Here is a 20,122-nt window from a genome sequence, read left to right on the forward strand (position 1 = left end):
AAATATTTTTAATCCAAAAGGTCAAATATCAATGCATGTGCCCACTTCCTTGTTAGCTACAGTACAGGGCTCACTTTAATTAGGTCCTATTATGTGTAATTTATTTAATCCAATAAATAGTTCATAAAAATAAATACCATCTATCTATCAATTTTTTTGTCACATATATTAGAAAACTTTTCTTACATTAAACCTTCTAACTTTCCAAAGATTCACTTTAACCCTGCTGATATGAATTTCTGCCCCTGCCCTTGAGCTCAAGATTCAACCAAATGTATAACTCACACGCCATCTCTCTATGAAATATCAAAAATTAAAAAGGATATGCTGCTATTTGAGTTCTACGACCCGTAAAAATCATGTCCCGCATTGTCTACCTATAAATATATATAAAGAAAAGAAGAAAATTTGCTATTTTCAATTCACCTGCCTTTTTCTTCTCACATACCTCAAATGCTTGAATAACCGGAATAACGTTATAGCATCTATAAACGACTCCCATTTTAAAAGTTGAAAAAATAAACGACATGTCGTGTTGAAAAGTTCAAGTGGAGAATTTTCTTTTGCCTCGCTTTCTCAGCAGCCAAACATACCCTCCACGTGACGACATGTTACTTGCATCTTAAACATCTAAGATTCGTCCTTTGCAATAAACCACCCTTAAAACCCAGATCAAATCCAAAACCCTAAATAATGGATTTCGTAGAGCTAGAATCCATAGAAGGTCTGCGTTGGTCATGGAATTCATGGCCAACAAGAAAAAACGAAGCATCGTCGCTAACTATACCGCTGAGCATAATGTGTACACCATTAATGCAATCGTCAGAGCTCCCGATTCTGCCATACGAACCACTAACCTGCACTCGCTGTTTCGCTATCTTGAACCCATATGCCCGTGTAGATTACCAGTCTCGTATTTGGGTCTGTCCTTTTTGTTATCAGAAAAACACTTTCCCAATTTCTTATTCAGGTATTGGTGAAACCAATCTTCCTGCCGAGCTTTTTCCAACTTATAGTACTGTAGAATATAAATTCGATAGGATCGAGACAAAATTCGGGTCGAGTTTGGGCTTGCGTTCAAGTTCGGTCAACGGGTTGTACTCGTCTAGTTCTTCTTTGTCTTCTATGGTGGGGACGACGACTCCGAGAATTGCTGGTGGGGAGATGGGACCGGGGTTTGTGTTTGTGGTGGATGCTTGTACGGATAAGGAGGAGCTGAGAGCCGTTAAGAATGAGTTGTTGTTGATTATTGAACAGTTGCCGGAGAATGCGCTTGTGGGTTTGGTTGTTTTTGATTCTATGGTTAGAGTTTATGATTTGGGGTTTTTGGACTGTTCCAGAGTTGTGGTGTTTCATGGTGAACGTGAGGTTTCATCTGAGCAGGTAAACTTTTCAACTTTTTGGTTCTGTTTACTTGTTTTATGGTTAGACTTTAGAGAATTGTGCATAATGCTTCAAGTGGTTATTGCATTTTAAATTTTGTTGAAGTGGTTTTCTAAATCTTACTGCCGCTTTGGTTTCTTTCATAATCTGCACTTTTTGCACAGATAGAGAACTAACTAGGTATTCATCTTATTGTTGTCACCTTCGATAAGCGAAGGAATGTCCTTTTCCTTGCATTTATGTCACAAGTCACAAGTCATGTACTTGGTTGTACTAAATCAAGTGGTCTTTTCTTTTAAACCCAGACCCAACAGCTTCTCGGCATACATCGCACCAATCAGCAGCAACTTGGAAAGAAACTATTTACTCAGAACCAGGGATTTTTGCTACCCATATGTGAATGTGAGTTTAATATCACTACAGCTATTGAAGAAATTTGTTCTTTAGCTGTAGTCAGGCCTGGGCATCGCCCTCAAAGGTGCACTGGTGCAGCAATATCTGTTGCACTTGGACTTCTTGAAGGATGTTCAATGCATATAGGTTCCAGGATTATGGTCTTCACTTCTGGACCTGCAACTTTGGGCCCAGGGGTTGTTGTGGATTCAGATCTCAGTAATTCCATCAGAACTCATAGAGACTTAATCAATGCCAGTGCACCATACTATTGGAAATCTTGCAGCTTCTACAATCGTTTGTCACAGAGATTATCTGATGCATCTATTATTCTTGATTTATTTGCTTGTTCTCTTGATCAAATTGGAGTGGCAGAGCTAAAAGGTCCTGTTGAGAAGTCAGGTGGATTTATGATGTTAGGAGAGTTATTTGAGTCAGATCAATTTAGAAAGTGCTTGCGGCATATTTTTAGTTGTAATGAAGAGGGTAATTTGAAAATGTATTTTGATGCGATTATCGAGGTGGTCACCACAAATGATGTAAAAATTTGTGGAGCACTTGGGCCTTGTGTTTCTCTTCGGCAGAAAAATGGTTTAGTGAGTGACCGTGAGACTGGGGAGGGCGGTACCTATATATGGAAGTTGGGTACGCTAACTAATAAAACCTGCATAGCTTTTTTCTTCGAAGTAGGTGATGAGCAGAAAGCTCATCCTGGGTCTGCATTTTTTATACAGTTCATAACACGTTATAGACATGGAAACTTAGGAATCCGGAAAAGGGTTACTACAGCTGCAAGAAGATGGGCTGGAAACAAATCAGCAGAAATCACTGCTGGTTTTGATCAGGAAGCAGCTGCAGCTGTCATGGCCAGACTTGCCATTCACCGAGCAGAAACATGTTATGCTCGGGATGTTGTCAGATGGCTGGATGACAGCCTTATTTGTTTTGCTTCTAAGTTTGGAGACTATATCCAGGAAGATCCATCTACCTTCAGATTGTCAACAAACGTCTCTCTTTATCCCCAGTTCATGTATTATTTGAGGAGGTCCCAATTTATTGATGTTTTCAACAGTACTCCAGATGAAACTGCATTCTTCCACCTGATGTTAAACCGGGAAGGAGTAGTGGGTTCCCTCATCATGATACAACCTACATTATTTCAGTATTCCTTTGATGGCCCCCCTATTCCAGTCCTCCTAGATGTTCGCTCCATATCAGCCGACGTAATTTTACTCTTTGATGCTTACTTCCATGTGGTGATTCACTATGGGTCCAAGATAGCTCAGTGGAGGAAACTTGGATATCACAGAGATCCAAACCATGAGAATCTGAGAAAGTTGTTGGAAGCTCCGGAACTTGATGCAGAGCAATTGGTGGCGGATCGAGTTCCAGCACCTAAACTGATAAAATGCGACCAACACAGCAGTCAGGCTAGATTTCTTCTTGCGAAGTTGAATCCATCTGTTACTCACAATTCAACATATATAGAACATTCTGAAGTTATACACACTGATGATTTGAGCTTGCAAGATTTTATAGATCACTTGCAAACCCTGGCAGTGAAGGCTTAACTTCGGGGATTGTTGTACAGTCAGAGTTTCTCCTGTTCTGATTCATTTAGTTTCTTATTCACTTAGAGCTAGAACATTCTGTGTAAATTGATTCCAAGCATTGTGGTGTCTTATTCACTCTGGGTGTAGGTATAAAGGCTTCTATCTATTGTATGTAGAGCTAGTCTGATTTCCTTCTTTCTTTCTGTCAGGTCTTTTTTGTCCATCTGAGTTTTAGTTACATCAGGTTTTTATGACATGATGAATACGAGAATCCTTTTATTTGTACTGCCATCTTCATCTTATACAACAGTCTATTACGTCTATAACCATGCACTTCTGGGAAATGCAGCATTTTCATGAAGGAAATGCAACAGTTGCACAGCAACTTCTGTCGGCCTCCGAGTCCATTATCTGAAGATTGAGACGTATAATTCTCTTTCTCCCTAGTCTTTATCAAGGCGCTGATGTCGTTGACCAATTATCTAATGTTCATGTTAGATAGGAAGCACTATGAGCAGAAATCATTAAGATCAGCAAAAAGAACTTACCAGATCAACTTATTATTAAAGCAGAAACAATTTTTAATTATAGGAAATAATCAAGGATTCTCCTGCCCCATTTGCATTTTCAAAGAGATGTCAATTCTTTTAGACTGATCTTATCCGTCGTTAATTTGTGATATCATAGTACCATTCCAGAAAAGAGCTGGAGGATAAACATCAGTAGTTGTTTACGTATAATAAAACAATTTGGATGAGAATAATATACATATATATTATATTTTATTTTGGCTGCATTATTATGATCTAAATATTATTAATCAGCATATATAATATAATATTGGATTATTTTTAATAATATTTCCACCGACCCTAATTAAGTAAATCACAAGCTTATACAACAAACAAAAGGATTAGGTAGTAGCAACTGAATTTGGATTTTCTTCTTTCTTATATTTGGTGACAAATGAATCATGTGAATTTAACTTTTACCACCTTTATTGGTTCATAAGTATCATTATTAATATTTCTAATTTTAGAGGTTAGGTATTTGGATTGGTGTGTAGTCAGTATAAAATTATTTTGAAATCGGATAAATAAATATTAATATACAATTAATTTTACTATTAAATAATATATCATGAAATATTATAAGGAGTGTAATATCACATTAATTAATAAAATAAAATGATCTTTTAACATATGCACTTATGGATAAGATATTAAATAAATAATGAGTAATTAAATAAGTATAAAATCATGTAGTAGTAAATAACTGTCTAATATAGATAGTGATAACTAAAATTCCAATTCTGAATGCTAAACAAATAATAAAATTAAAATTCAAAATTCCAATTGCAAGGTTGCTGAAATTTTTATTTGAGAATGACTTTTAACTTTAAAAGTCCCATTAAATTCAGCATATTTGCTTCTTATAATCTTTATATAGGAATTAAGAGGATTACTTTCGGAATTAAAATATAGTAATTATTAATACATGTTTAATTTTTTTAATGTCTTATTAGTATTTTAAATTTTTGTTAAAAAAACAAAAACAGTTAGCAGTTGGCACCGATCTATTTTTGCTTTTCTCTAAAGGAGAAACAGTTAACCGAGATGGCAAAAACGTGAGAGATACGTGTCAAACTACGATCGCTAACAACCTAACCACATTTCATAATACAATACAACCTCACTACACAGGATCTAAACCCCTTTCCTTTTCTCCCCATCCCTCCCTTTCAAAAATCTTTTGAACACATAAGGTCCTTTTTCTGCAGTATCAGATTCTCCATTGCGCAACCTCGACACGCACCTACACCTTAGGATTTTTGAAAATTAAGACGGGAGTCTAGTAAATATAATTAATATCAATAGTGATAATATTAATAGTTGGAGATGTGATTAGTGATATGATTAATAATCGAAATGGCGAGGGACGGTTACGTGGTCCCTGCCGATCCTCAGGTTGCAGCCGCTACTGCAGCAGCCGCCGTGAAAAAGAAAACGCAACCGGCGAGGAGTTGGATTCTTGTTGATGCTTCTGGCCAAGGCACAATTCTTGATGCCGATAAACACGCGATCATGCATCGCGTTCAGATTCACGCGCGTGATCTTAGGATTCTTGATCCTTTGCTTTCTTATCCTTCTACTATTCTTGGCCGTGAAGGAGCCATCGTTTTGAACTTGGAGGTTTATTTTCTTTTGTATTTCATTTTCTTTTTTGTTTTTGTATTTTTTCGCGCTTATTTAATTTTTATTTTTATTTTTGTTTTCCGCAGCATATAAAGGCGATTATTACTTCTGAGGAGGTGAGTGCGTCTCTATTTTATTATACAAATCTGTTTGATTGATTTTAATTGAACTTGTTGGCCCTTGTTTCATTTGAGTTTTAATAGTTTTTAAACTAGTCGGAGCCTTTGACATGTTGACTGTGTGTGCAAATTCTGTACTTTCTCCATCTTGCAAATAAATGTTGTTTCAATAATTTCGATCTAATTGTTGTTACATAATGGTATAGGTATTGCTTCGTGATCCATTGGATGAAAATGTTATCCCAGTTGTTGAGGAACTTCAACGGCGATTACCTCCTCCAAATCTCCTTCCTTCAGGCCAAGCGGATGGGAGAGAGTACCCTAATGGCCAAAATGATGCTGAAGCCGGTGAAGAGGATGGTATGTTTCATTATCTTTTTTTTTTAATATTCCTATTACCGAAGAACAAGAATGGATTAGTGAACATGTGTGCTTTTCTATCTAATTTAGAATTTATTGCTTTGATTTTCTAGTAATTGGTATAATAAAATGCAGAGTCTCCATTTGAATTCCGGGCATTGGAGGTAGCTTTGGAAGCCATCTGTAGTTTTCTAGCTGCACGAACTACTGAACTAGAGACTGCTGCTTATCCTGCTTTGGATGAGCTTACCTCCAAAGTAAGTACTTCTTGCTATAACTAATATGTTTATTACCTGATACTTCTTTGTCATGAGCTAACACTCAACTCCTGCCTTGGACAATGTTTATCTTTTTCTCTTTCTATTTTTTTTTTTTTAAAATGAAAACGAAGCATCATTCTTTCTTTTGAAAAAAAGAGATGAAAATATCGGACAAGGTTAGGGGCTTCCAATGCTTAATCTTTTCTATATTGGAGGCTTGCCACCTTGTTGTACTCATTGTCTCAGACAACTGAAAGAGGGAATTGATCATGATCTTTTATATTTGATTTAGCCTTTATCATTGAGCTTATATTTATTGTGCTTTCATTTTGCTTCTTTTGCCTCCATGTCCATTTAATGTGTTGAGCTTAATAAAATCCCATTGGGATTCTTTTGCATTTTTTTAGTGGGTAAATCCCTTTCATTTGCATACCAGCCACTAATTTTTAGACCTTTTGTCTTTTCACTTAAAAATGTGCAGATTAGCAGCCGTAACTTGGATAGAGTTCGTAAATTGAAGAGTGCAATGACGCGATTAACAGCTCGGGTTCAGAAGGTATGTGTAATTGTGTATAATATGTTGTGCTTTGCAACTATTACAGTATCAAATACTTTCTGTTTTTCTCCCTTTTAAAATGGTTTAATGTAATTTTAGTTACCTTGTATGGAGACTTTGTACCCTTTGGGAATTGATATTGGACTCTGTTTGCTTTAGTGGGAATTGTTTTTAAAAGGAAGGTTCTAATTTCTTCTATTCGTTTCATATCACTATGCCAAGTAAAGAGGAGTATTCTTTGCTAATTACTGAGTCTGGATAAAGATTTTGCAGAAAAAATGCTTGTGATGATAGATCCCATTAATCTATTCGATTTATTTGTCTGCATCTCTAATTGCATATAAAATGTTAATTTTAATAGATTCAAATTCTGTTTATTTGCTTTCTAGGTAAAGGTGCTTATTGATAAAAGATGTAACAGAATTTTGGACAATAGTAAAATAATCATCATGCCAGGAGTCTTGTATCAGAAGTGTTTACAAATTATAGAGAAACATTTTGTTGCACTGGAAGATAATTAATCATGGGGACTTGGAAGAGACTTATGTGGTTTACTAAAGATTAAAGATGCCCATAAATATCACCTCAAGACTTTTCTAAATTAAGCAGGAAGTAATCTGTGCTATCATTTTACCGCAGGTAAGAGACGAACTTGAGCAGCTATTGGATGATGATGATGATATGGCTGATCTTTACTTGTCTAGAAAGTTGTTTGGTGCATCCCCAGTTAGTGGATCAGGTCAAGCCAATTGGTTTTCTGCCTCCCCCACCATCGGTTCAAAAATTTCTAGGGCAAGTAGGGCTAGTCTAGCAACAGTTCGTGGAGATGAGAATGATGTTGAGGAGCTGGAAATGCTACTAGAGGTTATACAGTGTTTTACTTCTAGTACATTTTATTACTTAAACTGGGCAGAAACTAATGTTTGATATGGATGGTAAACACTAATGCAGGCCTATTTTATGCAAATTGATAGCACATTGAACAAATTGACTACGGTATGTGTCCGCTTTTCTTCCCTGCATGATAACTTTGGGCATATTCATCATGGAAATGATTATGACTGCGTATATTGCATAATTTGAAAATTGCAGTTGCGTGAATATATTGATGACACAGAAGATTACATTAATATTCAGGTATGTTGAACTTGAATACTCTGAAACTTATTAGGCTACGTATGTGTCTTGTCACTCAAAACTCATGCATCATTTTTCTCTGCAGCTCGACAATCATCGAAATCAGCTAATTCAGGTGCTTTTTTTTTGGATTCCTTGTATGTAGTTTTTATTCCCATACCTTAGTTGTACCCTCTTTTCCTGTCTGAACATTGGAATATGTGAATTGACCTCTTGTAAATTTATTTTAACCTTTTCCTGCAGCTAGAACTCTTTCTAAGTGCAGGAACTGTTTGTTTATCCTTCTATTCTTTGGTGGCTGGTATATTTGGCATGAACATCCCGTATACATGGAATGATAACTACGGTTACATGTTTAAATGGGTACGCAAATACTTTGAGCCGGTAACCTTGAGCTGCTATATTTATATTGATTTTGTGTACTAAATTATGTCTCTCTTTTTGTTGTTTGGATTTCTAGGTAGTTATTGTAACCGGAGCTTGTTGTGCAGCTATGTTCATACTAATTATGTCCTATGCTCGCTACAAAGGCCTGGTTGGATCTTGAACTCATCTATCTGTTCCCTTAATGGAAAAAACATGGAGATTTTTGCCAGGGAGGTATTATAGCCTTTTAAGTCGCATCTTCCATCTCTTGGTGGCTGCCTCTGCATTCATAAAATTTCAGGTCAGCATTCACTGAAGGAAGAGGATAAGAGAATCGTATAGGTTGCAAAGGCCTGATTAATTGTTTCAGGCACCAATACTGATAACTGTAAAACAAAATGAGATAAATATACTTTTCAGTTTCTTTTATATAGTCCATTATTTTTCCTTTGATTCTGATAGGGCAAGAAGATGGTGCTTTTTAATTAAATTGATCTGTAACCATTACCGTATTCTTCTAACAACAATGGTTGTCATTTGAAACAAAGGAAAAATATATATGCAATTCATTGAAATTATTTTTGGTAAATTTAAGATGCTTTTTTATTTCACCTGTGTTTTTTTTTTTTTTTATTCGAGTTAATTTACCTGAAGTCAGTTACCGCCTCTTTTAGAATATTGGAACAATGTTCGTTGCACTTCTTTGTGTAACATCAATGGTCCGGTGTTTAGCCTACCACTCCAACCGGTCATCAGGAAAGATGATTCTCGCTTTCCAAATTTTGGTGAATATTCAAGTATAACACATTCATGGGAGGATTCTAGATGTGTGACCTACTAATAGTACTTGAAAAATGGCCCCTAAAGATGGAAATTATTGGCGATGAGGTGGTGTTTGGTTAGTCTTTTATTTTCATTCGTGAGTACTTAAATTATCTTGGTTTTAAGTCTCTATTGATGGTGAAAATAAAGATATTTTTGTGAAATAAAAAATACGAAAGAAGAATAGAGGATTTTGTAAAATAAAAATCAAGAATAAAATAAATAAAGAGAGAAGAGAGTAATTTTTCTTATATTGTGTATATGTATGTGTATTTTTCTATTGATTATAACACCTATAATAGGTGTAAATGATTACAAAGATAAAGTTTTATTTACACAAAGAAATCTATTTATAGACATAATGATAGACATTCAATATAACCTAACACTTTAATATATTGTAACATTCTCTTTTGGATGTCTATTACAATGAATATGCCTCGTTGAATATGTTTCATTAAAATCTTACTAAGAAAAATTTTATAGAAAAAATCTTAGTGAAGGAAAAAGAGTACATTACTATGTAAATGTTTGTATCATATCACTACTTCGTTAAAAACCTAGCCAGAAAAAACTCAATGGTACAAGATCTAAGCTAAGGGTAAAAAAGTACAGTGTATTAAAATCTCTCCCTCATAAAGAAATAACATTTAATAAAGTTCTTTTAGTCGGCACATGCTAATTTTATTCACTAATTTCTCAAACATTGTTGTAGGGAGTGTTTTTGTAAGCAAATCTGTCAGATTATCAATAGATCGAATTTGATGAACATCTAAAACTCCTTGCTTTTGAAGGTCATGTGTGAAAAAGAACTTTGGCGAAATGTGCTTGGTTCTATCTCCTTTAATATATTCTCTTTTGAGTTGGGCAATACAAGCAGCATTATCTTCATATAACATCGTTGGGCTTCCTTTACCAAATGAGAGATCACATGTTTCTTTAATATGTTGGATCATAGATCTCAATCATATGCATTCTCTACTAGCCTCATGCATTGTCAATATTTCAGCATGATCAGATGATGTGGCAGTTAGAGTTTGCCTAGTAGTACGTCAAGATATAGCAATGGCACCGTATGTAAACAAGTAACCCGTTTGTGATTAAGCTTTATGTGGATCGGATAAATATCCAGCATCTGCATATCCAATTAATTCTGATTTCGAGTCTTGTAGATAAAATAATCCCTTATCTATATCTAGCTAGTAAATTCACAGAAAATGTTATATCAAGTCTTGTATAATTAACAAGATACATTAATGCTTCAATAGCACTAAGATATGTTACTTCTGAACAAAGTATTTTTCACCATCTTCCATCTCTTACTTGAAGTGACATAATTGATTGATATCTTATTGTTTTCATCATCTTCATGCACTTGAGTCTCTTCTGGGGTTCGACTATATTTTTTGTTATAGGCTCTTCAGGAACATCAATATTAGGAATGTTACTTGATTTATTTTGTTCCTTTTTCTTTTTTGGATTTTTACCCTTGAAACCAGGTGGCCTATCATGCTTCTGGCATGTCATGAACTAATTTGCTATAATATTAACATGTTGTCCTACTTTGACATCAATTCTAGCTGGAGCAATTCCAGTTGGTATATGAGATTTAGTAACTATTTTTGGATCACAAAATGCATATGGCAATTGGTTTGCTATATTTTATAAATAAATGATCCTTTGAACTTCTAGTTCATATTGTTTCAAATAAAGATCAAGACAATTTAATGATGGCTCATTCCAAACAATTTGTTTCTCTAATTGTTTGTTCTCTCCTTTCAACTTAGAAAATAAAGCCTCATTAAAATGACAATCATTAAATCTCGCAGTAAATACAATCCTCATTAATAGCTCAAGATATTTAATTATAGATGGATATTCAAATTTAATATATTCCCAATCTTTTCTAAGGTCCCATTTTTGTGCGATATAGGGGGTCAATTGAGACATAAACAACACATCTAAAATTTCTCAAATGGGAAATATTTGGCTCATAGTCAGAAACCAACTGTAATGGTAAAGATTTATAATAACTAGTTGGCCTGATGCGAATAATAGTTGTTGCATGTAAAATTGCATGTCCCAGAGCAATTATTGGGAGGTTTGTTTTCATAAGTAATGGTCTAGCTATTAATTGAAGACGTTTAATAAAAGATTCTACTAGACCATTTTGAGTATGAACACGAGCTACTGGATGTTCAACGGTTACTCCAATTGATATATAATAATCATTAAAGGTCCTAGATGTAAATTCACCAGCATTATCAAGACGAATTGTCTTAATAACATATTCTGGAAACTATACTCTTACTTGAATTATTTGAGCAAGTAATCTAGCAAATGTCAAATTTCGATTGATAATAAACATACATGTGACCATCTTGTTGATGCATCTATTAACATCATAAAATATTTAAATGGTCCACATGGTGGATGAATTGGTCCACAGATATCACCTTGTATATGTTCCAAAAATCTAGGTGATTCAATTTGAATATTGCTCAGTGAAGGCCTAATAATCAGCTTTCTTTGAGAGCAAGTTAAACATGAGAATTCATTAGATTGAATAATCTTATGGTTCTTTAATGGACAGCCATAATAGCTTTCAATAATTTTTTGCATCATTGTTGATCCAGAATGATCTAATCGATCATGCCAAATAAGAAAAATCCTTAGGTCAGTAAACTCCTAGTTTACTATCACATTTATTTCAATAGTACACATATTTGTGTGATATAAGCCAATAAAGAAAACATGTAATTTCTCCAATACACATTTATTTCCTATTATGATGATTGTAATATAGAGATATTCAATTTTTTCATGTTTGTAATTTCAATATGATATCCTTTTCGACAAATATCTTTAAAAACTTAATAAATTTCTACAAGATTTTGGAAGGAATAATGCATTTTAATAAAGAAGTATATACCTCCATCTAGTAATATATTTGCTATTCCGGAGCCTTCAATTATTCTTTTACTACCAAATGTTGTATTGACATAAGTTTCTCATATTATTAAGTGAGAAAAATATTTGTTATCTCTTAATATGGTGTGCGCAGTAGCACTGTCTGCAAGACATAAATCTGCATCATTTGTTCTTAATTCTACTAAGAATTGAGCAGGATCTATAATATTTTACCTTTTTATATAAAAAAAATGAATAACACGTCAATTAGTATCAATCTTTTAAAGACTAATATATTTAGTTTTTTAGGAACATAAAAATATTAATTCCTTAATAAATTGGGATACTAAAATTTCAAGATACTTAGTTCTTCAAGAACTTATGGTCAAAATTCTTCAAGAATTTATACCTTAAGTTATATATTTATTTAATAGTTCTTCAAGAACTAACACTAATATTAGTTCTTTAGGAACTAAAATTTATAATACAAGTACTTCAGGAATTAAAATCTATAATGCAAGATCTTCAGGAACTAAAATTTATAATGCAAGTTCTTCATGAGCTAAAATTTATAATGCAAATTCTTTAGGAACTAAAATTTATAATACAAGTCTTTCAGGAACTAAAATTTATAACATAAGTTCTTCAAAAACTATATATAACACTAGTTCTTAAGGAATTAAAATTTGTAATATAAATTCTTCAAAAACTATATATAACACTGGAATTAAAATTTATAATACAAGTTTTTCAGGAACTAAAATTTATAATGTAAGTTTTTCAGAAATTATATGTAATACTAATTTTTCAGGAATTATAACTAATATTAGATAATATACTTATAATAATAAACAAAATAAGGAAAAAATAAAATAAAACTATAATCCTATGAAGTATGTAAATAAAAATCATAATGGCAACATAAACTAGTATTTAGTTAAAACAAAGAAATTTGGTAGAATTTTTTTTTAAAAGTGCTATATACTCATTAAGATTACAATAATAAATTCAATAAAGATAGAGTATAGTCTCATGCAATTTTTTTTTTTTAAATATGAAAAGTAAAAATAACTCTACCTTGAATCTTGTTTTAAGCAATTATGCTGATAATATATTGTAAAATAAAGATCAAGAATAAAGTAAACAAAGAAAGAAGGGAGAATAACTTATTTTATATTGTATATATGTATGTGTGTGTATTTTTCCATTGATTGTAACATTTATTTATAAGTATAAATGATTATAAAGATAGGTTTCTATTTGCACAAAAAAATTTATCCATAAATATAATAACAAATAACCAATATAACTTAAATATTTTAATATTATCATACCAGAGATAAATATTTTCTGTAAGCTAAACTTTAATTAATATCTTTGAAAATTTTTGAATTGAAATTTTTTGTACAATGTGAAAGTAAAACAATAATAACTCTTACATTTTTCAGTTTGCAATTGTCAATCCTGTAATAAATTTGAAAAGAAAAAAAGGTGGGCGTAAGTTTCTCAGGGGTATCCTTGTCCATGTAGAAAATATATTTTAGCTATATCTTTTGTAACAAACAAAATTAGGAAACATATATATCTGATATTACTAATTCATATTATCAATTAATCTCCCCACAACCACAACACAAGGAATTAGGAATGGTAACCCTAACAGACTCCTGTTATTTTGGGCTTTCTTTCCATAAAGACGATCCAATGGCAATTTATATAAGGACGGAATATATTCCAAGCAACTCACTCTTAGTTGTTGGTGTAAATCAGAGACAATTTTATCATCATTTACCCTCAGGGAAAGAAAAAAATAAAAAAGAGAACCACTAGAATCATATTTAAATATATATATATATAATATATAAAAAGAAAGGCCCCCGTTATCTAAATCCAACGGCCATTAATCATTCTGACTGTGGGACCTCAGACTATATGTGCCGACCCATTCTACGCATCTCACCCTTTTGACTTTTCATCATATTAAACACGTGAAATTCACGTGCCTAAAGCTAAAATACGCCGTCTAACCCACGCGTGCGCCGCAAACGACACCTGCAACCAGAAACGGTGAAAGGCAAAACCAAAAAAAAGAATAGAAACAAAACACAATGAGAAGTACGCAAAATGTTCGGTGCGCAGGTTAATCCCTTACACACAGCAGGTGTACTCTATCCTCCATCGCATCCTCACAGAAAATAAAAACTTACTCGGAGAAAGAGTAAGTTCTTTTTTCTGAATCTATTATTTTATAATAAAATCTTTATTCGTTTTGTTTTGGCTTTTGTTGTTTCGATTAGTTTCAAATAAGAAAAAGCCTCGACTTTAGATCATATCAAGAGGCCATTGCCATTGTCTGAATCGAACCAATACCCACGTCCAAAAATCCACTCCTTTTCCTTTTTCTTGTTTGTGTCTTTGTTTTCGTGCTCCGGTTTCTCGCCCACCAGACGGAAAATTGGATTGGAAAAATTCATTGACAACAAACATCTGCAACACTGAATTTTTATGATGATTATTATTATGTTGTTCAGAAAGGGCAAGAAAATCTCGTGATTTTTGTACATGCAACATGTGGGGTACGTGAATATACATATATTAAGATAAATATATTAAAAAAGGAGGAGGAGGAGGAGGAGTGTGTTTTTAGTGTGCGTTAGTAGTAAGTGGTGGCGTTAGTGAAGAAGAAGAAGATGACGACGACGAGGCAGGTGGTGAAGGTGGAAAGGGAGAAGCTAGAGACATGCATGACTTGTCCTCTTTGCAATAAACTCTTTAGAGACGCTACTACCATCTCTGAATGTCTTCACACCTGTGAGTTTCTCTTTTTTTTTTTTTTTTATCCTCTGTTCTTTGTCGATTCAATTTCGGTTTCTCTTCTTTGATTTTGTGTTTTTCTTTTTTATATGGATAGTTTTTCAGTCTACGTAATCTTTTATCTATTTTCTATATTTGGAATTTAATTTACCTATTTAGCCTATTGCACGTAATCAAGATTTTTGTATTTGCTTTTTCTTTTTTGCTATTATTAGCGGTTGTACCAATATATAGAGTTTCTATGCACCATTTTTATTAGATTGCTTTGTTTTTCAGTACTACACTTGTCTATCTGATGTCATCGGCATTGTACCCACATGATCAATAATTTCAAACTAGCTTACATTTTTGCAAGCTATGATTATTAGTTGGACTGGCATTTGTTCATGTTAAATTCTTTATTACTTAATTACCTCGAGATAATTGTATCACAAGGCATGTCACAAGGAAATCATATTAACAAGCAGATTTTAATCTGTCTCTTTAATTTTTGAAACAGTTTGCAGAAAATGCATTTACAGGAAGATAACTGATGAAGAGTTCGATAATTGTCCAGTGTGTAACATCGATTTAGGGTGTTCTCCACTGGAGAAGCTCAGGTATTTGTTTATATTGTTTTGTTATAGATTGCAAAGTTTGTATGTAACACTGCAGACACTACAGCTTTGTATGATGGTATTGTTGTTGTAGAGTATGCATCGTATATGTGACCCAATAATTTTGAATGCTATTTGACAATTAGCCAGTGCGTTAACTTTGGGCAGCATCAAATTAAAAGTTTAAAAAAAAAAATGTGTTCACTATGTAAGTAATGAATTTTCTAGCAGACAATCTCTGCTTTTTCATAGTCTTGAGTCTATCAATTAATGTGTTTGGAAAATTCTCGTTTGGTTTGTGCACTACAATGTTACATTTTAATTTGTTCTATGCTATACACAATTAGAGGTTGATTATGGGTTGTCATATGCCTAGAAACTTTAACAAGATCAAGTAACTGAGAATGAATTTGTTGACTACAGCAATGACTTAATTTGCTTTTCCATGCTAATCCACAGGGCAGACCATAGTCTAGAAGATCTGAAAACCAAATTCTTCCCTTCCAAAAGACAGAAGGCTAAGGCTCCTGCAGTTATGCCCTTGGTCCCGGAACCTGTTCCTTCAGTCTTATTACCTGCCAGAAGAAAGGAGATTTCTCTTTCTTCATTGGTAGTCAGCACACCTAAAGTATCATCAAAGTCTGTTCTGCCTAGAAAACGATTAAAAGCTATTGCTAGGAAGAATCCTGCTTTACGAGAATCTATTCTCATTGAGGAATCTATTAAGAAACTGGATAGGTTGCATGAGAGTTTAAGCTCGCCTGAGACTATAACCAAAATTGCTCAAAGCATAAGGCAGGTAAAGGGGGACAAGCTTCTATTTATCTACTTCATTTCAGTTTTTTTTATAATACTTCTTAGATAATGTGCTTACGCTTTATTAGTTGGTTTGTCATCATTGTCAAGTGCAGAATTCATCTCCTGACTCATCTAAACAGCACAAGAAAGAAAAGGATGCAGAGGATAGTGCTGAGCCATGTGAAAGCAAAGCTGATTTGTGGAAACCCTTAAATTTCCTGGTTGAAGTGGCAAACAAATCAAAGCTTACTAAGTTAAATCCACAAGATACTCTAGTCCAAATGCAGCTGCCTGATCCTGCAGAGAATGAACCTGATGAAGTTGTTAAAAATAATGATGATCATGGTAACAGATCGAAAGCCAATGGCAATGCAAATGAATTGGTGCCATCACCATCAAAAAGTTCAGTTAAAACTAGAAAGTCGCAAGGCCTACGGCAAAGAAGAGCAGCTGAGTTGGAGGGGTCGACTGTTCCAGCAAAAGCTGTTACTGATGCAAGCAGTAAATGTTGTGGGGAATTTAGTCCAATTTGGTTCTCATTAATTGCCTCTAATGATCAGTAAGAATTGGTTTCTTCTGCTAGTATTAGAGTTTGAATGATTGACTCAAGTTTATCATCATCATGACAGAAAGTGAATTTCTGACATTGTCATTAATAATTTCAGGAAGGTAGATGCACCATTGCCACAGATAACTTCATGTTACTTGAGGGTCAAGTGAGTTTCATTATTCTTATTCTCTGCCTCCATATTTATAAATCTGGTTAGCTTGTCATCTTCTTTTTATAGTTTACACTGATGGTAACTTGATTGGCAATGTCCTTTATAATTGTTTTTCTTTTGTGATGTCATGTTGAGCACACTATCTGTTTACTCAGTTTCCATTTGTCTCTAAAATAATTTTCAGGGTCAGCAATGATTGTGTTTTTGAGTGTGTACTTCTGTTGATAATCAATAGATGCAATAATTCATATAGTATACATGCCCATTTTTTGTGGAGAATTTGAAACGTGCCTATAGTATACATGCCCAATGTATGTGGTCATTTCTGCCGTTTCAGAACTTGGTCAATTCTATGTGATGTCTTTTTAGACTAAGATACCAATACCGTATGGTTTAGAAATTTGGATAATGTGCATGTTAAAAAGTTTGAATATTTAAATGGATATTAATTAAGTAAATTCTCTTATCGTGTTTTTGTTCAATTACAAAGAATAGAGCATAGTAACCAATTGTGCCATAAATAAAAAAGTTCTTTTTTATTATTTTTATGTGTCCTTAAAATGGAATTATTTTCACCTGGATATGGTCTTTATGTTGAGAATATGCTGGAACTTGATTTAATTATGAAGAAACCTTGTTATTGCTGGAGCCTCATTGCAATAAGCTATCTATCATCAAGAGTTTCATTCTAGCTGAGTTCGGCTTGGTGCAGTTTTAACTGTTTAAGGAATTTGATACATCATAGATATGATAGAGTAGTAGGGATTTCCTTGATTTAACAGTTCTTCTTACCTATTTTATAGTCATGACAGCTATAGAAAACACATCACTACATTCTTACTGGACAAGCAGACGGGGTAACACTGTTTGAATTTAGTAAATGAATAATCCAATGAATGCTGGCAAGAGAATAAGAGCAATTCTGATACATTTGGGTTCATTAACTTATATTTATCTAGCACTCTTATGGTGTTTGTGCTTGCATATTTTTGCCTTTTGCGGTGCATGACCATCTACTGAAGCTAGAACACTTTCTCTGAGAACTTACATTTCTACTGATAAGTTCTCAAATTGTGCAGAGATGGCAGTTTACCTGTTTCATTTATTAAAAAGTATCTGGTGCAAAAACTGGGGCTCAATAGCGAGGCTGAGGTAAATGAAATTCTTAGCTCTTTCCTTCCCTTTTTCCATGATAACGAGACGTCCCTTTTCCCCCTCTTCTGTGAAGTCTTAACAATGTTTCTTTTGGTGGTCTTTCTTTGTCCAAACAAAGCATAATGTATCTAGTTATTCCTATCTGCTGTGTTTTATGGTCAGTCTTCCCTTTTGTAATATTGCATTAATAACTTTCCTTTCTGGAAAAAGATACTAAGCATATTGAAAATGTGAGAACAGAAAAACTAAAAATTAGCTTCTGAAATGTGCGTTACTGTCTGTTTTGTCGGGGTGAAATAATTCAAAAACTAACCTGGTCGCTATTTGGAATTCTTAACAGGTAGAGATCGGGCTACAAGGAAAGCCAGTGGTCTCAACACTGCCGCTGCAGAACATAGTAGACTGGTGGTTGAAGATGGCACCAACATCTGAAAGAATACAGACAACTGTTGGTAGCTCAGCTAAAGACTTTGTTATGGTTTTATCTTATGGCCGAAAAGCTCAGCCTCCATGAACTTGTTTCTACAGTGGTCTCAGTCACCTCTTTGAAGAAATAAAGAAATGATCTGAGAGAACAGAAGTATTCTTTCTTTCTTTTCTTTCCCAGATTTCAGTTGCATGTAGCAAGTCCATATTTTTTAACACTTCCTTGATGCACATAGTACGTAGGATAAGTTTTTTTGCCAAATATAATATGGGTGATCATCTTGGATTTTTTCTTTTTCTTTTTTCTACTTGGCCTGCAAGGTAGTGAATTAGTAGATAATATTATATACAGACAGAAAATGAATTCACGCTCAGGATTTCAGTCCATAAAGAGAGCAATTACCGATAGAATTCGTGGGAAAGCAAGATACAAGAACCGAGTTTAAAATTCTTTTTATAACATATAGACAATAGGACATGATCTTCTTGAACACTACCTAGACTCTTAAGTGGAATCATGTTTTCAGGCAAAAACTTGGATACTGAAAAGAAACAGGCCTAAAATCATGTTTCTTATTATTTTTTATGTGATCTTATTTCTTTAAAAATGCCTTCAGTTGAAGAAAACAAAGCATGTGATTTCTAAGTATAACAATTTACTAAATAAAATTCAAGAATTGAAGTGAAGACTGAGTCTTTTACTTTTGTTTTAATTCTTTCGGAATCTTATCACTGTCAAAAAATAAAAAGGATTCTACATTTTCTTGGAGTTATCAAAATCAGTCAACATTAGTTGCAGAGACACAGACAATGTGATGAAAGGTTTTTAGAAATGGCAGTGTAGGGTTTGATTTGAGATTTCATTTCCTTCCTAATAAGAAATTTGAGGAAGGAGGCCATAGGATGACGCCGTGGCCCAGGAAGCGTTCCCGCGAGACCACTTCCCTTGCACGTTTGATACCTTTTGTTTTTTCCTATAATTCTTTTAGTATCAAAAATTCATAATTGTAAATTACGATAAAATAGTTTTATATATTCTTAATTAAAATTTTAAAATATTAATAGACCTTAGTGTTAATTTATATATTATATAAATATAAATTATAATTATCGTATTAATTAATGAATAAATTTATATATATTTATATTAATAAAATTTCAAAATGCACGCACGAATAAATCTATTGGAATTCACAAGGTTGAATGAGACCAGGAACTCTCGAAACCAATCTGATTCTTTTTTTTTTTTTTCTCTTTTGGAAAAAAAGGGAAGAGAACGAAAGCACTGCTCAAACTTGCGTGTTCGATTCAAAGGAGGGAATAAATTAAGCATCATGATCTCCATTTAAAAATTACATAATTATTAACTTAAACCATCTATCTACAAATTCTGTGCCATGGGAGGAAACATCAATCACTAGCAAGATTGTTGGTTTGAAACCTGGGGGAATACTGAATAGGAACAGAGACCCATTTGCTCAGAGAAGAAAATCCAATTCTCAATCAACACTACAACTACATGTACCAAATTTAACAAACCCATCAAGGAATCACAGA

At 33.5% G+C, this 20,122-nt stretch overlaps 3 protein-coding genes across 6 annotated transcripts; all 3 read left to right on the forward strand.

Annotated features, from left to right (window-relative positions):
* The first annotated feature begins 451 nt into the window (after positions 1-451).
* On the forward strand, positions 452-3,620 carry LOC8280178 (protein transport protein sec23-1). The gene is made up of 2 exons (XM_002516976.4): positions 452-1,383; positions 1,689-3,620. The coding sequence occupies exons 1-2, from the start codon at positions 694-696 to the stop codon at positions 3,345-3,347; spliced, it is 2,349 nt and encodes a 782-aa protein (XP_002517022.2). The 5' UTR covers positions 452-693; the 3' UTR covers positions 3,348-3,620.
* Positions 3,621-5,028: 1,408 nt separating this feature from the next.
* On the forward strand, positions 5,029-8,911 carry LOC8280177 (magnesium transporter MRS2-2). Of its 4 annotated transcripts, none has more exons than XM_025156989.2 (11): positions 5,029-5,521; positions 5,611-5,640; positions 5,850-6,003; positions 6,139-6,260; positions 6,745-6,819; positions 7,459-7,683; positions 7,771-7,815; positions 7,912-7,956; positions 8,042-8,093; positions 8,200-8,319; positions 8,448-8,911. In XM_025156989.2, exons 1-10 carry the CDS (start codon positions 5,258-5,260, stop codon positions 8,292-8,294), a joined length of 1,107 nt encoding a protein of 368 aa, XP_025012757.2. In that variant the 5' UTR covers positions 5,029-5,257; the 3' UTR covers positions 8,295-8,319; positions 8,448-8,911. The 4 variants fall into 4 exon arrangements, with proteins under 4 accessions (XP_025012757.2, XP_025012756.2, XP_015573538.2 ...); XM_025156988.2 differs by having other exon boundaries at positions 5,031-5,521; positions 8,417-8,911; XM_015718052.3 differs by having other exon boundaries at positions 5,033-5,521; positions 8,042-8,071.
* Positions 8,912-13,965: 5,054 nt separating this feature from the next.
* Positions 13,966-18,854, forward strand: LOC8280176 (E3 ubiquitin protein ligase DRIP2). The gene is made up of 8 exons (XM_048378807.1): positions 13,966-14,272; positions 14,586-14,865; positions 15,368-15,467; positions 15,924-16,263; positions 16,376-16,821; positions 16,928-16,978; positions 18,064-18,136; positions 18,480-18,854. Exons 2-8 carry the CDS (start codon positions 14,745-14,747, stop codon positions 18,651-18,653), a joined length of 1,305 nt encoding a protein of 434 aa, XP_048234764.1. The 5' UTR covers positions 13,966-14,272; positions 14,586-14,744; the 3' UTR covers positions 18,654-18,854.
* Positions 18,855-20,122: the final 1,268 nt, after the last annotated feature.

The sequence above is a fragment of the Ricinus communis genome, chromosome 9, assembly GCF_019578655.1.
Source record: "Ricinus communis isolate WT05 ecotype wild-type chromosome 9, ASM1957865v1, whole genome shotgun sequence".
Lineage (NCBI taxonomy): Eukaryota > Viridiplantae > Streptophyta > Magnoliopsida > Malpighiales > Euphorbiaceae > Ricinus > Ricinus communis.

Excerpts from the sequence above, each read along its gene's own strand:
- LOC8280176 (XM_048378807.1), top strand. The coding sequence starts at position 14,745 with ATGACGACGACGAGGCAGGTGGTGAAGGTGGAAAGGGAGAAGCTAGAG. Across the intron at positions 15,468-15,923 it reads TCTCCACTGGAGAAGCTCAG|GGCAGACCATAGTCTAGAAG; the intron begins GTATTTGTTTAT and ends GCTAATCCACAG. Across the intron at positions 16,264-16,375 it reads TTGCTCAAAGCATAAGGCAG|AATTCATCTCCTGACTCATC; the intron begins GTAAAGGGGGAC and ends TGTCAAGTGCAG.
- LOC8280178 (XM_002516976.4), top strand. The coding sequence starts at position 694 with ATGGATTTCGTAGAGCTAGAATCCATAGAAGGTCTGCGTTGGTCATGG. Across the intron at positions 1,384-1,688 it reads GTGAGGTTTCATCTGAGCAG|ACCCAACAGCTTCTCGGCAT; the intron begins GTAAACTTTTCA and ends TTTTAAACCCAG.
- LOC8280177 (XM_002516975.4), top strand. The coding sequence starts at position 5,258 with ATGGCGAGGGACGGTTACGTGGTCCCTGCCGATCCTCAGGTTGCAGCC. Across the intron at positions 6,004-6,138 it reads TGAAGCCGGTGAAGAGGATG|AGTCTCCATTTGAATTCCGG; the intron begins GTATGTTTCATT and ends AATAAAATGCAG. Across the intron at positions 8,072-8,199 it reads ATCGAAATCAGCTAATTCAG|CTAGAACTCTTTCTAAGTGC; the intron begins GTGCTTTTTTTT and ends CTTTTCCTGCAG.